This window comes from Ceratotherium simum, chromosome 21, assembly GCF_057802395.1.
Source record: "Ceratotherium simum simum isolate JZ-2026a chromosome 21, ASM5780239v1, whole genome shotgun sequence".
Taxonomy (NCBI): Eukaryota; Metazoa; Chordata; class Mammalia; order Perissodactyla; family Rhinocerotidae; genus Ceratotherium; species Ceratotherium simum.
This window is the reverse complement of record NC_141920.1, coordinates 26461665-26478621: the sequence shown is the minus strand read 5'-3', so window position 1 is coordinate 26478621 and position 16957 is coordinate 26461665. Positions and strand designations below refer to the sequence as shown.

The following is a 16957-nucleotide window of genomic DNA, read 5'->3' as shown; positions in this document are numbered from 1 at the left end:
CTGAGGTCTCTCTATTAAGGTTTTGTTGTTGTTGTTTTTTTTTTGACTTTTAACTCTCTGTTTGCACTTTACTGTTTGTGTTTTCACTTTGATTGAATGGATAACTGAGCATTGTTTCACAGTGAGTGTTGTTTCCTATTTGACCAAGTGTTTTAAAACCTTTTGATATTTTTGACAAGCTTCCCCCAAAATTCAAATCCTAATTGAAGTCTTTCCTTTGACCTGAAGGAAGAAATTTTGCTTTGAGAATTTTCAGAGGACCCCTGGGACTACTCAAAGAAATTTGTTCTCTCTATTCCTATAAAGAAGAAATTACTAAGCTAATTAGGTTTATTTGGTAAGTTAAATTACATTGGAGGCATTGTCAAATAGTTATGATAAGCCTTCTTAGGTGGTGTTATGTGGGTAAATGTTATTGATATAAAAGTTTTAAAAATTATGTAACATCCCTAAAATTCTGATCTGTCCTGGTTGTCAGCCATAATCCTAGTTATTATCTTGAAGTGTTGTATGTGACAGAAATAGCCAAGTGTCTTTCTCAACTGCCCTTTTTGAGTCTTTTGTTATTTGCTGACAATTGTTTTACTCTGATGCTTTTGCAAATATATCTCATCTTCAGAGAGATTCATAGAAAGGACTCTGACACTTGCTCCAGAATGCAGGCTTCTGATAAACTTCCGATTATAAAACTGAACTGGGTAAGAAATTACAGAACTCTAACAGAGAAACTGATGGCCTCATAAAACTGCTAACAGAAGATTAAGATCAAGAATTGATGACACAGGACTGAATGAACTGATGAAGATGACTATAATTTTTATGACTTTTCATTTGAGATATTCCTGATTTTTTTGTTTTCCCCCCACATTTATTTTTTTAAAGATTTTTATTTATTTATTTTTTCCCCCCAAAGCCCCAGTAGATAGTTGTATGTCATAGCTGCACATCCTTCTAGTTGCTGTATGTGGGACGTGGCCTCAGCATGGCTGGAGAAGCAGCCCATTGGTGCACGCCCGGGATCCGAACCCAGGCCTCCAGCAGCAGAGCGCGCGCACTTAACCGCTAAGCCACGGGGCCGGCCCTCCCCCCACATTTAAAGAAACCTTTTTCTCTTTCTCTTAAGCTAACTATGATGTATAACAATTTGGTAAAATTATACCTTTGTAAGTAAAATTGAAACATTTATTTAGTTTTTTCTCCCTACCTGATCACTCCAGGATTTGGAAACTCTTAGTGAGTGAATATTGTTTTCATGGCAATATAGTTATTTGCATAAGTTCAATAAGAATCTGTTCTCCTTATAACAGGAGACAATTGGAAACATTGGTTATATTACCAAGGCTTTGCCCAGAATGTCATATTTGAGAGAAACATGCAGACTCAGATGTGACAAGACAGATTTTGAGGAATAAATGTTGACTTTATGAAATAAAGGCACCTGGAAATATTGGCCTGGTTCCTTGCTTATAGGGTTCGCAGCAACCTTGCCAGGTGAGTAAATAAAGTCACTTCTCTGACAGGTGCCTGGAACCTCAGAATATTTGGGGGACCTTGAGAAGATAGGAATCCACTCAAATCTGCAGGTAGAGTCTAATGACAAGTCCTTGACTTGGTTTTCCTGGCCTCAAGAGGCCTTTAAAGTTAAATCTGAGATTCCTTGTAAAAAGTTCCAGCAAAGCAGATTTGAAAGAGCCTACGTGATCAATTGCTATTCTTGCTGTACTTACGTAAGTAATTGGGCCAAGTTTATTGAAACTAGACTTATTTTTCAAACCAATGAGTCTTAATTCTCTATCTTTGTTAAAAATGAGGGTGATTTCAGAGAGAAAAATTATGTTTCAATAGAAACTATAGTACACATTCATGGATATTAGGTTCTAGTTCTGATAATTATCTTTGGGGTTTTTGTTTTCTATCTGTAAACTGGACTGGATCCTGAATTCTTCTAGTTTCCTGAAATAACTGCAATACCTACAATCTCAAACAAATGTTTTCAATTTTTTTCATCATTTTCATTTGAAATCATTGAGAACTGAAACTACCCTTTCCCCTGAAGCCCTGCAAACTGAAGCTGGACAACTTGGTATAAACTTCAGAGAGATTCATGTCTGTTGCTGTGTAAGCAACTAAGAAAGATACCTGAACACCTGATGACATCATCAGAGACATTTCAAACTGCAAAAGATGCTTCAACTCTGACATCTAGAAATCTTTTGACTGGCTGCCCCTGGGCTCAGAAACTGGTTTATAATTTGCTCCCACCATTAACCTTGTCTTTCTTTTTGTTTCTCTAGAAGTGCTTCTTATTAAATGCTTGGTTACTTGCTTACACAATATAGGCCTAACTTTGGAAGCCCACCTGCATCACCATCCTACTAAGAGACTGGTTCCATGAGATGGAACAATCTATGCCCCTCATCAGCAGGATATCTCTCAAGATTAAGGAATAAACAACAAAAGGGGGGAATTGGTGACCCAGATGGGACTGCACAAAGGGCATGATTTGCTTGCCACAAGATGAAAGCTAATCATCAAGAGGCAAGATGGTGGCACAGAAAGGGCATTTTATTAAGTGATAAGCTAGCAAATCAGAAGATGGGGGGACTAGTGTCCTAAAGAATCATCTTAAGGGGGGCACAGAATCTTGACACAGTTATATAGGACAGTGGGTTTTAGGGGACAGGGTTAAGAATGTTGACCCTCTGGTGTTACGGACTGGGAGTCGTCACACCAGATCTTTCAGTTGTCATTTGATGATGGCTATCAGTATAGACTCTCTGTCTGGGGGTAATCATATTCCTAAGGAACTTAAAAGAACAAAGTTATCATCTTATCGCAGCTGAGAGGTACACACACAAGCAGAGGTCATAAAATCTACAGAGCAAGTAGATCTCCTGGAAGGTGCATATCCAGCTGGGTTAGTTAGTCAGAGGTTATTCAAAGTTATGGTATGGTTTATTTTCTACAATATGGCTTCTCTTATGTCAGCCTTGTGTTGAGCCGGTATCAGACTCAAGCACATTTCCTTCTCATCACTGGCTGATATCTGAGGCCAGTGTGGCTCTGAACGGCTGGTCATTGTAAGTGTCCTGCCTTCCTCCTTTCCTTCTGAGAACACTTCTGCTGGGGAGGACTCTGGGGTTGAGGGGCTGGTGCCCAACCCCTTTGTGGTCCAGAGCGTTCATGGTTATGGTGAGCCCTGCAGTCCTCACTCCCCCTGGTGGATCAACATTAGCTGGTTGAACATCTGTGATATTTGCCATGTGTGTCCCACAAAGTCTTCAGTGGCATTTGTAGAAATGAGAGGAAATGCCGCTGGACAAAGCAGGCTCACTGAACACGGGATGAAGGACAAGGGCTGTGAGCAAATTCATCCAGAGACAAGATAGAGCCTACAGAGCCAGAGAGCCTGGCTTCAAGTCTTGGCTCCACACTTACCAGCTGTGTGTCCTTGGGCAAGTGACTCCATCTCTCTGTGTCTCATGTTTTGCGTCTGTGATATCGGGCAATAACAATGCAATCCTCAAGGGTTATTGGGAGGATTAACCAAATTAATCTCTAAGAATGCATGGCACAGAGTCAGGGCTCAATATGAGTCTGCTGTATCCCTCCTGCCTCTCCTTGCAACTCCTGTGTGTGTGTGTGAGTGTGGGAACATGTTGGGGAGCAAAGTGGGTGTGGGATGGGGAAGTTGATGGAACATGAGTGACAACTCCTCTGATCTCCCCACTGTGAGTCTGGCTGCCTGGCTCCTGCTCCAGCCCCACTCTGTCCAAGCTGGGTGACTTTAGAGATTTTACTCAACCTCTCTGTGCCTCTGCAAAGGGAGGCCAATGAGGAGTACGTACCTCAAAGGGCTGCGTGGAGGATTAAATAAGTGATTACAAGTAAAGCTGCAATCACATGCAAGACTATGAACTAGAACTTCCCCTAAGCCTTCCTGAATTTCTGACCCACATAAACCATGGAATATCATGAAATGAGTATTGTTGTTTAAGCCCCTCAATTTTGGGGTGATATGTTATACAGAAATAGTAACTAGAACATAAACATGAGAGGACCCCTGGAGACTATTCTGTGACAGAGAGCAGGAGCAAGACAATGTGTGTCATTGTCCATCCCAAGTGAATGCAAATTGCTTCTGAACTCATTATCTGATGAGTATTGAAAAGAACACATTTTCCAGATAAATAGCTACGTACCAAGCACCCGGAGCTGCAATCAACTGTTCTAGTAAAGATACTGCAACTGTGAGGGTGCTCAGTTAAATTTCTGGTAGTCCATCATCATCTGCCTTAAGCCATCTGGTTTTGCAGATTGGAGAGTTGAAATAGATGCAGTAAATATACTCCATTCTTTCTTTCCTACTGAATGAAACTAAAACCTGGGACACAGTGAATGAGGTAGCTCTCTGAGGATTCTGAAACATAAATGGTGGCAGGTGGATGGGGAAGGAAGTCATAACCTGAAGAATAAATGATCCATAGGTGAGTTTCCTGGGTTTTTATCTCTCTTATACTGTCAGCCTGGACCCAAAGGCAGCGTGATTCATGGAACTATGCAAAGTTATGAATAGAAAGAGGTCCAAAAGAAGTCCTCTCTTTCTGATCCAAAAAGCAGGAAGGGGGGACCCCCATGAGTCAAGACAGTGGAAGAAATCTCCTTTGAAAAACACAGCCCACAGAAGGTAGGTTGGAACTGGAATCTAACTGGGTTAGCCTGACTCTTACTGGGTCAATTGCATGCTAAAATGAGCACCCAATCCCCTCAACATTCTCTATAGGATTTAAACAAGACCCAGAGTCTCATAACATAATATTAAAAATGTCTAGTATACAGTCCAGAATTACTTGAAATACAAATAACTAGGAAAGTCTGACAAATTCTCAAGTGAAAAGACAGTCCATAGGTACTAACTCTGAGATGATCTAGATATGGAAACTAACAAACCATGACTTTAAAGCAGCTATCATCGCCATGCTCCAAGAGTCGAGTACTAACACTTTTGAAACAAATGGAAAGATAAAAGTCTCAGAAGAGGAGTGGAATCTTAAAAAAAAACTAAGTGGACATTTTAGAATGTAAAAATAAAAATAACTGAAATAGATTCAGTGGACAGGCCCAACAACACGATGGAATTGGAAGAGGCAGTAGTCGATCAACTTGAAGATAAGTCAATAGAAATTATCCAATCTGAATAAGAGGAAGAAAAAAAGGCTGAAAGAAATGAACAGAGCATCAGAGATTTGTGGGCCTATAACAAAAGGTCTACGTTCATACCATCAGGTCCCAAAATGAGAGGAGAAAAAGAGTGGTGCAGAAAATAAATTTGAAGAAATAATGGTTAACAACTTCTTCTAAAGAAGTCTCACTTCCAGGATGGCAGTACGAGGAGCTCTGGGGGCCCATTCTCCAGTGAAACAAACATAACTGGTGAAAACTATTGAAAAAAAAAAAACCCAACCTTCCAATTTCAGCTTTGACATGTAAAGAGCTTGGAAGTTGTCACTCCTATCCTCACAGCAAGAAGAGAGCTCAACTAACTGAAAATCAACAACTCTCTTAGATCCATCTCATAGGGCAAGCTGCCATTCTGAAATCTGGAGAGATAGGTGAACACTTAGAACTACAGCCAAGATCAGCTTACCTGAAGCTGAGGCTGCTGAAACCAGTAACCAATAGGAACACTTAAAAGGTAATTACGACAAATTGCTGAAAACTAAATGTGGACTAGCTTGAGAATTAAAAACTCCTGGGGACCCAGTCTTAAGGTCTGTCTACCATTTTCACAAAAGTCCTTGGGCAAAAGGCTATTCATACTGACTGGGTGAGCTCCAACTCAGGTCAAGTAAAGATGTAAAGACAGCCTTGAGAATGGGGTGTTCCTGGGAATTAATAGGCAGGTCAAATAATGACAATTCTCTGGGAGTAAGGGTTTGAAGACGCTGTAATCCCCTTCTGCCTCCCTCTAGTGGCTGCTAGGCTACTGATTTTCACCAAGATTGTGGGCTTTTGGTTTTCAAGTCTACTATGGAGCTGGAGAGTGGGAGATGGGACTAGCATAAGCGAAAATGCCGCAAAGCTCACTGTTCTTCCCAATATTCAGCAATTTTTATCCAATAAACACTCCCTAGATTGCTGCAAACCTTTGGTTAATTTCAAGAGAGCTGAAAAAGTTGGTTTTGACGATTTTTTTTTTTTTTTGCTGATTTTCTCATTGCTTTTACGTAAAAGAGAATTTTCGGAGGTCTTTCATCCGCCATTGTCACTGACATCCTTCTAGAGAGTTTTTAAAATGTGAAAATATTGTCACTATTTAAGAGTCATAAATGTGTTCTGATTAACCTGGCCACCTGCCAGACTATTTTGTCTCCAGGGGAGTCTTAGACTAGTTAGTTAGGAATTGAAATTGTTAGGGAGCGGAAAGACCCATCTGCGGACTACAGGAAGATGTCCAGGAGAACAGTGGGAAAATAGTACCCAGAGATGGGCAGTGGGTGTGTGTCCAGGCAGGAATGCAGTTTGGTGCCCAGGTCAGAGGGCAGCAGGACCAGTGCTGACGGTCCCAGGTATATGTGCCTGTCCTTATCCACTTTGCTTCTTGGGGCCTCGGCCATGGGGACCTCTCAGTCCTGACCTAATGCCTGTCCAGAAAGGACATGAAGGCAACTAAAGCCTGGATGTCCCCAAGCCCAATCAGTCCCAATTTCTGGTTTCCAGTCTGGAAGCTCCTTCTGTACTTCAGGTCACTGCTGAGGTGACACTCACAATGATTGTTCAGCTGCTTATGGGATTTACCTACTCATCCTCAGCTCAAAGATCTTCTACTTGTGTGAGCGTGGCTGATGCTTCCTCCCTTACATCCTTGCCAGAAGACACATGCTGGTTTCCTACGATAAGCCTTCTCACAGTCTGAACTATGGGACCGTCTTCCTATGATGCCATGTTGGTTGGTGGCAACAGTAGGTGGAGAGAGTGATGGATCTGGACATGACGACAGATATTTGGCAGGGGTTGAGAAACACCAACGTGAACCTGCTCATTCTCATAAGGTCATGGGGTCTCCCAAGGAGCAAGCGACAAGGTTTTCTGTGAAGTCTGGGATGTTTCAGTCCTTGATTCGCCTTTTTGTCACTCTGTGATCTTGTGCAAGTCATTCACATACCCCAAGCCCTCAGTCTCCTCATCTGTGGAGTGAAAGGGTTGGGCTGGTCCTCTAAGGACCTCAAACAATAATAGGATATTTATTTTTTATTCGCGGGGACAACCTTCCCTAGCCTGGGCAGCCCTGTTCTTCTTCTTTCTTGCATCACTTTTTCATAAATCTTATCTGCATTCACAGTCTCAACTTCCTTACATCCCTTCCTCTTCTCAGTTCCTTAAAATCAGACTTCTGCCTCCAAAAATATGACTCTCATCCAGGGCATCGATAATCTTTTTCTTTACAACCCCAATGACCCCTCTATGCCTATCTTTCTCAAGCCTTTAGCAATGAACACTCTGGACCAGTTTGTCCTTCCTCCTACACTTCCTCGTTGTCATCTTATCAACCTCTTGCTGAGAACAGAAAGAGGTCAGTATGCCTGGATGCAAGTGAGCAAAAGCAGGGCAGTAGATGACTTGTATATCCATTAGCTTCCTGGATGTCTTCCACGGGGTCTCCCAGGCACTTCCATGCAGAGTGGTCACAGCTAAAGGCCTAATTTTCCAGCTGGAATCAATTCATCTTCCCATATTCCCAGTTACCTTCGGGCTTCCCAACCCGAGACATGGATAGGAGCCTCACCTGCTCCCTCACACTTCTAGGTTCACCTCCCGAATGTCTCTCAAATCTGCCATTTTTTTTTTTGGTGAGGAAGATCAGCCCTGAACTAACATCCATGCCAATCCTCCTCTTTTTGCTGAGGAAGACCAGCTCTGAGCTGGTCTATTGACAATCCTTCTCCTTTTTTTCCCCAAAGCCCCAGTAGATAGTTGTATGTCATAGTCGCACATCCTTCTAGTTGCTGTACATGGGACGCGGCCTCAGCATGGCCGGAGAAGCGGTGCGTCGGTGTGCGCCCGGGATCCGAACCCGGGCTGCCTGTAGCAGAGCGCGCGCACTTAACCTCTAAGCCACGGGGCCGGCCCCAAATCTGCCATTTTCACTTCTTGTATAGTAACTGGTGTGTCATCATCTCTGCGTGGAGTGTTACATCTATGCCCAACCCCCTGTCCATCCTTCCTAAGGACACCAAAGCCGTCAGTCTGAAATCCACACTCATCTGGACATCTCCCTGTCCTGCTTAAGACCAATAAGATCTCCAATGTAAGGTCCAAACTCTGTTCTATGGCTCCAACCACCCAGGCCAGGGCTCTTTCCAACCTATGAGCCCTCAAATGATGGTTAAGAACGACAAGGCTCCCCGTGCAGGGGAACAGCAATTTTATTTGGTGAGGAACACTGAATATAACACGTCTAGTGGGAAAGGAGAGGAAGCAGTTTCCTCGGAGAGAAGGCTGCTCTGGTCCTCAAACAGCCGCCATGTCATTGTCCAGAACATGGGACGGCCTTTTGTGAGCCCTCAGAAGCTGGGCAGGGAGTGGATTGAACCCAGGAAATGGGTCTGTTGGGAGAAGACCCCAGTCAGAATGGAGACTCGAGGTCACTGACTCTTGCTGGTATTGGCCCATCGTCAAACCCAATAGGGAGGGAAGGAGGCTGAGACCCTGGGGATAGGGGTCTTGTCTCAGCCGCAAGGGTAGGGGTCAGGGGGTTCCTTGTGCATGTATTTGAGTTAGTGTGTGTTTGTGTATCCACGGGTACTTGTGTGTGGCAAGTGTGCAAACGTATGCACATGTGTGTGAGTGTGCTGGTGTGAATGTGCCACTGAGTGGCCACGTGTTTGTCTGGGCACGTGTGTGTGTGTGTGTGTGTGTGTGTCTGTGTGTATCCATGACCATGTGTGTTTCTCCTTGTAGCTGTGATGCAGTGCCGCCTGTGTCTCTCCATCTGTGTCAACATCTCTGTGGATGTCTCTGTGCATCTCTGTATATGTCTATGTGGCTCTTTGTCTCTCTCTTTGGATGTCACTGTCCCAAACCCCTTGCTGTCTCCTATCAGGAGAAGAATAGCCAGCCCCCAAATCCTGGGGAATGGGGACCAGCACTCACCAGCTCAGCAGAGGCTGGTACCTCCCTGGAAGGCCTAGACCTAGTTGACAAATTGCAGCCTGTGGCCCAGCGTGTCTGGAAAATGAAAAAACAACCACCACCACACACCAGAGCGATGGTCTCAGTCTGAAGGAGTCCAGGGATCCCTCACATTCCCCTGAGGCCTGGGGCCAGGGAAGGGGAACTCCGGAGATCCGCCCAAGCCCAGGCAGAGCCTCCTCCACCAACCAGCCCAGTTGTTCTCAGCATCAGGGCTGATGGGGGACACAGGGTCCATACCTCAACATTATCTGGATAATTCAAGGCAAAAAAGAAACTCAAATTGGGGAGAGTTGAGGCTGGAGGGAGCTAACTGTCCTATGGTGTGCAGGGCCAGAGCTCCACAGGCGGAATCGCTGCTCCTGCAGAGGGGGAGCGAGGGCTTACCGGCAACGGCTCGCACCAGGGTGGTGTCCAAGCAGCCGAGAACCGCACTGACCAGAAGGCACACCTGACCCAGGGGCAGAGAGGGGAGTTAGGCAAAGTGGCACTGTAGGGGGACCCTGAGAGCAGCAGCATCCCCGGGATGGATACTCTGGGGAGATTTTCTAACATTTTTCTGTGTCTGGGCAGAAGGAGAAACTGAAAGCTTGTGTGTGAAGTGCCCAATCACACAACGAGCCGTCGTTCACTCTGTAACATGACATCTGTTTCTAACTAGGGTGGACCGTTCTGGGAGGGATGAGTTTCTGGTTATAGAAGGCACCCAAGCATGCGCTGGAAGAGTACTTGTCTGTGCCATAGGAGGCTGGACTGGGAGCTTCTTGGGGCAGGGGCCAATCCACTTCAGCTGCAGTGTGGACGAGCACAGGGCCTGGTCCAGGGCGGGAACCAATCAATGTATTTTGAAGGATACGAAGAAGAGACATGGAGAGATGGATCAATGGACAGTTAGACTGATGGGTGGAATTTACTTATCAAACTGAGGGGCTCAGAAAAGCTCACCCCAGGGGCCTCTTTCAGCCTGATAAGCTCTAAGAGCCAAAGTTCAGGAGCCCCCACTTACCTTGCCTTGCACCACATTAGGAAGCATCTCACTGATCCTGTTGATAAGCCTTTGAAGGGGGAGGAGGGGAAATCTGAAATGGAAAAGCCCTGGGGTGATGCAGAGGCCTGGGGATGGTATGGAGAAGGCTTCAGAGGAGCCACTGTGCCCACCGCAGTCTCAGCACCAAGTACCTGAGAATGGGCCTTGTCCATCCACACCCACACGCCCGCAAACACCAAGGGGCCTCTCCAAAGGGAGTGACACCCTATACAGCCGTGCACACGATAGGTATGTGTAGAATAAACACATACTTCCAGTACACAGTAGGTGTTCAATGAGACTTTGTAGAATCCATAAATGGATGAACAGTGTGTAGTATGTAGCAGTCACGAGGATTCAACGAGACAATACATGTGAGGCACAATCTATATGTTCAGTAAATGTCAGCCATGATGAGGACGACTCCTGTGTATTATGCAGGACTAAGTCTCTCTTGTGACAATAACTGAAATCAGTAACCCAGTTAAGCTGCAGAGCTATTTTACCCCTTACTGGGACAAAGCACATCCACACCTATTATCCTAGTGGATTCTATCAACAGCGGCAATGTAGCTCCACATTACAGTTATCTGGGAAGCACTGTCCAAGTTCACACAGGAAGCCCTCCACCTCTCTCCATGCCCCTCTGGGAGATGGAACTTGAACTCAGATTTCTTGTTGCCTAATCCAGCATAAAATTGGTCAGTCCAGCCTAAGAAGGGATAAGTGACTATTTACCCATCCATTTACCTCTTCATCTATCCCTCCATCCTCCGATCCATCCCTCTTCCCACCCTTCCACCCTCCTACTCATCCATTCTCCCACTGTTCCATCTTCCCAGCCTCCATCCATCATCCCATCCTATTGTCTCTGGGCAGGAGAAGCCACCTCTCTGTCCTCACCTGTTAAGCACGGAGAGTTGCAGCCTGCCAGTGGCGTGAACACAGCCGCCAAGGGTCAGGCGGATGTCCTCCTGTTTCTGTTTCATAGCTAAGAGTTCTGCGGTGATGTTTAGCTTCACAGCCAGCTTTAACAGACTTCTGAACGGGGGTCTGCAGAGGAGACAGTCTGCTGTATCTGGCCCCACCACATTCCAAGGCAGAGGAGGCTTTTGTCCTTGCCAGGAATGCCAGCCTCACCTCACTCCATCTAGCCCACAGCTGTACTCATCTCATTTCCCAGTAGGGGAAACCAAGGCTCAAAGAGGTCAAGTGAGTTTCCCAAGTGACCCAAGGTCACTCAGCATAGTAGCAAATGAGCTGAAGTTGGAAGCTCATGTCTGTTAGACTCCAATGCCCCCTTTTTGGCTACCCATGGTCATCAGAGTCTCCTTTGGTGAGTCATCTTCCCATCCTCCCTTGGGGCCCACTCACATATTCACATTGATGACCATGCTCAGAGGGATGGTGACATAGAGATGACGGCCATCAGGGCTCTGCTTAAGGCAGAGTTCCAGCAGCTGGGGATTAGTGATCTTCACACCGCCCAGGGAGCAACATTGGAGGGAGAAACATTAGCTCTGCTAGACCCAAACCTAGAAGCCACATTTAACCCAACTTTACTCAACCCAGAGGTGGAGCTACCCATGATGGGGAGTCTTGCAGCAAAAGCCAGATGGGTTCTGAGTTGTACATACATCAGTCTTTCCCAGCCTCTGCACTGGATCAGATCCTGACACACACATGGCCCTCTCCTCGTCTCAAGTCCATGAGGTATTGCAGGATAGAGACTCTGTCTGGATTATATTTGCATCCTGTGTGCCAACCTAGAGACTTACAAAGAAAGGGGCTACTCCATATTGGTTGACCATGTGGATTGATGAGTGGGTGGGTAGATGGATGTGTGGGTGGGGGCATGGAAAAGTAATGGTTAGATGGAAGGAACGATGGATGAATGGATGGATGGATGGGTAAGTGGATGAGTGGATGATGTATGAGCAACTGGAGTAAGTCTTTCATAAACATTTATGGCTAGGAATCACTCATCCTGCCATGACCTTCAACGGCGGGTCAATCAACAATGTTTATCATGGAGATTGAGGAGCAGGAAGTCAGATAGAATGGAGAGAGGATGGAAGTGAGCCTCTGCTCTGGGCCAGCCACTGTGCCAGGTAATTTACATACTCTCCAGTCCTCCCAGCAGTTTTTCTCTATGGGTACCATAATCTTCATTTTACAGATGGAGAAGCAGAGAGACTGAGTGCCTTGTCCCAGGTCACCCAGCAAGGACATGGTGAATTTAGAAATCAAACTCAAGGCTGTCTGTCTGTCTTCAAGTCAGGAGCAAGCACCTGGGTGGGTAGGAATCTTGGAAATGGCTTTGATCCAGCCCTATGAAGGACTCAGGCTTTTCCAGCTCACTAGCATCAAGCTTTCCATTGTTGCTCCTTACTTAGAGAGCTCTCAGGTGTCGCATGGGAAATACCATGTTAGATTGTCTGTGGACATCACATTGATGACGTAATTGAGGAGAGGAGCTTACACTTTCTTGCTTACCTCGAAGGCCACCTGTGTTCTAAGGGACTCCACGGGTGAGGAGAACAAAATTATCACGTGAAGTGAAAGAAGCCTTGGCTTTGGACGTAAGTAGATCGGCGTTGGGTCTCTTACTCTGCATCACGCTAGTTGTGTGAGCACAGGCTCCTTTCTGTGCCTCTGTTTTTCCATCTGTAAACTGGGGATTATCAAATCGACACCAAAGGGTTGTTGGGAGGATTATAGATGACGCTGGGGACTTGGGACATGCTTCAGGACTGGGGACAATTACTGGTTCAAGGGGGCTGTTATTCCCTACCAGACTGTGAGAAGGGTCTCAGACTGAGGCCTGGCTTGTGTTCAGTCCACCCCTCTCCCTCCTTCAGGGCCACTGCCTGGGGCTGTCAGATCTCCAATGGGGGTTCTCTGGTGGGGACCAAGGCCCTACTTCAGGGCTACTCACTTAATGATTTTGCTCAGGAAAGGGATCACTGAAGTCATTTTTCCAAGCATGGCCCCAAACAGGTTTTTGGGAATGACTCCTCCAGTTTTCAGGGTGCCCGAGAGCTCAAGGTTTTTGAGAGTGTCCGACAGACCCTCAGAGAGCAAGCCATTGCTGAGAGCTGGAAATGGGTATAGGAGTCCTCAGGGGTCAAATCCGACATTTTCAGATCCTTAGCCCCTCTCCCCCATTCCTCCTTGCCCCCTCTCCCCTCCCACTGGACAGTTGGACACACACACACAGCTGAAACAGATTGTCACAGACTCACTGACCACTGGTCAAGCTTCCAGCAAGATCTCTGGGACTTGGGGCCAGGGTCAGAGTCACAGACCAGGGCAGGGTCTGGTCTGAGGGTGAGGGCAAGGCTTCCTGCAGGGCTGTGGTCTGGGCCAGCAGCCCACAGAAGACAATGAGGCCCCCAGTTGGAAACATCTTCTCTCTTGGTATCTGAGGACAAAATGACTGGTCCAATGCGACACGGATACCAGAGAGGGATTCACCCACCTGCCCCCACCCCCGGAGCACCAGGGAGTGAAGAGTTGCTCCCCATTTCCTCCGAGCCAGGCGTCAGTAACCGATGTGGTGCTAACCACTCCCTAAGACGTGGGCACTTTCCCTCGCATTGCACAGGTGAGGAAACGGGGGCCTAGTAAGTTTAGGAAACTTCCCCCAAGGTCGCAAGCACAGGCTGGAGATGGGATTTAAAGTCAAATCTGTTTGACCCAGAAGCCTCTGTTTAAGTTAAATGACCATCAGATTTACTCTCCAATTGGGCTTGCTCACAATGGCTTGAATCAGACAAAGCAAATGAAAAGGCTAAACATGCTGGTGGCTGAGGAACTGAACTGCTTTGCCACTACCCCCAAGAAGTCCTTCGGTCTGAGTCCAACCCTCAATGGTTTGTGGAAGTTCTTGCAAGTCACAGAATATCAGAGGTCGCACCATTGTAGCCACCATCTCATCCAGACCAGTGCTGGGGAAATCCTAGGGTCATCCCAAGTCGTCATTGCACAGGGAGAACCAGGGGACCAGAGAGGGGTAGTGACTTTCCCAAGGTCACACAGCAATTGATGGCAGAGTTGTGGTTGGAGGTAGGTCTCTGCGCCACCCCCACTCCCTTCCACACACACACACTATCTTTTCTGCACCTTTCTCTTCTCCTTCAAGCAGACCTGGACAAACTTCTGGGGCAAGCCTGGACATCTGGCTGCCCTTTGCACCATCCTCTCCCAGATACCACCAACCCTCTCACAGGCATATTTGGCACCCAGCAAAGCCGGCCAAAGCTGGGACTGGTACCTACACTTTGGAGACACCTGGCTGCTTTGGGCAAAATTCCATCAATGGGCTGATTTGGCCAAAGCATCATCATTGTTGTGGCTGGCTGGGATCAACAGGGCTTTTTGGACCAAAAAGCCACTTGTGGCTTCCCTGGGGAGGTAAACTGGGATTGGCCCTCTGATTCTTTCAGGAAACAGATGTTTTATGAATTCAATGAAAGCTAAGGAACCTAGTCCCAGAAAAATGCATCAAAATGTACAAAACTGTGTGGATTTTACGAGATTTGTGGATGATGGTCTGAATCCACAATGGCAACCTCAAGTTAAAACTCTCACTGTAGGGATTTTGGTTTAGGGTATGAAGAGCACACACACGAGAGAATCCTAACACAGAATTTCAGCAGTGTCCCCTGCAGCCACGCACTCCCCATCACCTCCAAATTCCCTGCTGCTGAACGTTTCTACATTGAAGTTACCAGTCTCTTACGGAAGCAGAGCGAATGGCCATCCTACGCCCCCAAAACTGGCCGGCTCTGCTTCTCTTGAAAGCCCCCCAGCGGGTGATCCTAACTGCAGTCAGCCAGGGCCCACCCCACAGCGAGGAGCCTGGCACCCCTGCAGCCCTGGGCAGCAGAGCAGAAGCGGAACAGAAGGGTCTCACCTGGGCTTCTCACAGGTCCCGGTAGCTGTCCTGGTCTCCTCTTCCCTCTCCTGTGTGCCTCCGCTGAGGAGGCAGCCTCTTTTATAGCATGGGAATCAGGAAACGTGCGATTGGGTGATGGGTTCCTAGATAATTCAGAATTCTGCAATCTGGTAGCATCTTTCAGGGCTCTCCAAAGTAAATAATTGCTAGTCACGTTAGTAGGTGGGACAGGTAAGCCATTTGATCGGTAAGTTAAACAGAGAAAAACTTGAGATGGGGGTGTTTCTCAAGACTTCATGGTTTCATGAGTGGGCCTCAGGCTGGGGACCCATGCTCTGAGGTGACCTGGAAGATCAAATTTGGGACACTGTGAAAGGCAGCCAGATGGAGCCAGGAAGGGACCTCAGGCTGGTATCTAGGCCCTTTTCCGTTCCTGGTCCAATTCTTTCTCTCCAAAGTGTCAGAAAGAGAAACTGTCTCTGATTTCCCTACATCTGGGACTTTCTGAGTCCCTGTTGCATGACAGTTCCATGCTGGGGGCATTACGGCCTCACCAAAACTCTGGGAGGGACGGGGTGCGGCTCCTCCTCAGAGGAGCAAACTGAGGCCCAGCAGGAACAAGTGCCCAAAGACGCAGAGAGGATGTGGCAGAGCTAGAACTCAGTTCATTGGATAAAAATAATAACAAAAACAGTGTCAACAGCTAACACTTGCCGAGCTCTCGCTGCATGCCAGACCCCGCATTGTTTTTTACATACAGCATCTCACGAATCCTCATAACCGTGGATGAGGTGGGAGTAAGTACCCCCATTTACAAGGGGGAAACTGAGGCTCAGAGTATGAGTGGATACTTCCAGAGTTGCACATGGACGTGGGGCCAAGGCATTTACACTCCGGACCTTTCTCTGAGTCACTGTGCTGAGAGATGAAGACGCCTTCTGGACACTCACTGACCATTTTGCTCACTGACTGTGAATTTCATGCTCTCTTGAAATTTCACTTTTCTATCCTGGAAAAGTCTTTCCAGGTTCCCAGGCCTGAGAGATGCTCTGCATCCTGGTCTCTACCTTTACCCTTCTTTTTCCCTTCCCCAAATGAAGGAATCAGGCATTTGTCCTCACCACTTGGGCCTCTGGAGTCTATTTTACAGATGAAAATACTGAGGCATGGAGAGATCAAGGTCTTAGACCAGCGAGAGCAGGTCTTGCCCTGCAAAAGCTAACACCTTATAAGCAAAAAAGTGGAGAGAGAAGGAGGAAACATGCATTTATCGAGCACCTACTGTGTGCCAGGTGCTCTCCATATTTGAACCTCGTCTTTCTCAGGAGTGGTTGGTATTGTTTTCCCTCAAGGTTCAGAGAGGGTGACTACCTCCCAGAGACACACAGCAAGTGAGTGATGGAGTCAGAATTCGCTCCCGTGTCTGACGCCCCTGTAACCAGTGAGCCACACTGCCTCTCCTCCATCAGGCCTTCACTGGAACTGCTCCCACATCCTATGAGAGTCCGGTCAACGCCTCCAAGGGGCCTGGGCAGTGGCTTTGAACTCAACTATCCCTTCGAGCACTCACTAGAGTCTTCCCACAGTTCGTCATCCTCAAAGGCGTCCCATTTTCTGTTATCTTGGTACAACTCTTATGGGTTGGGTCAGGTTGCTACTATCTGTTGGGTGAAACTGAGGCAGATAGGTCAAGGGATTGATTCCAGTTTGAGTGGCCAGTTACCGGACAGCTAACAGCCTCTGGTCTGAAGCCAGGAGGCTGCTTATGTTATTATAGCAGAAAGGGGCTGGATTTGGGCACAGATGGCCCTTGTTCAAATCCTGTGACCCTGGGTAAG

General features: G+C 46.9%; 1 protein-coding gene across 1 annotated transcript; it reads right to left on the bottom strand.

Moving 5' to 3' along the window:
- Nucleotides 1-7131: 7131 nt before the first annotated feature.
- LOC106803881 (BPI fold-containing family A member 1) lies at nt 7132-13628 on the bottom strand. The gene is made up of 7 exons (XM_087444913.1): nt 13469-13628; nt 13156-13317; nt 11594-11699; nt 11123-11272; nt 10199-10271; nt 9580-9643; nt 7132-7187 (listed from the first exon to the last, which is right to left on the bottom strand). Exons 1-7 carry the CDS (start codon nt 13626-13628, stop codon nt 7132-7134), a joined length of 771 nt encoding a protein of 256 aa, XP_087301039.1.
- Nucleotides 13629-16957: the final 3329 nt, after the last annotated feature.

Coding starts and splice junctions, on each gene's coding strand:
- LOC106803881 (XM_087444913.1), bottom strand. CDS start 13,628: ATGTTTCCAACTGGGGGCCTCATTGTCTTCTGTGGGCTGCTGGCCCAG. Junction 11,273..11,593: donor ATGGTCATCAATGTGAATAT/GTGAGTGGGCCC, acceptor TCTCCTCTGCAG/ACCCCCGTTCAGAAGTCTGT. Junction 10,272..11,122: donor CAACTCTCCGTGCTTAACAG/GTGAGGACAGAG, acceptor TTTCCATTTCAG/ATTTCCCCTCCTCCCCCTTC.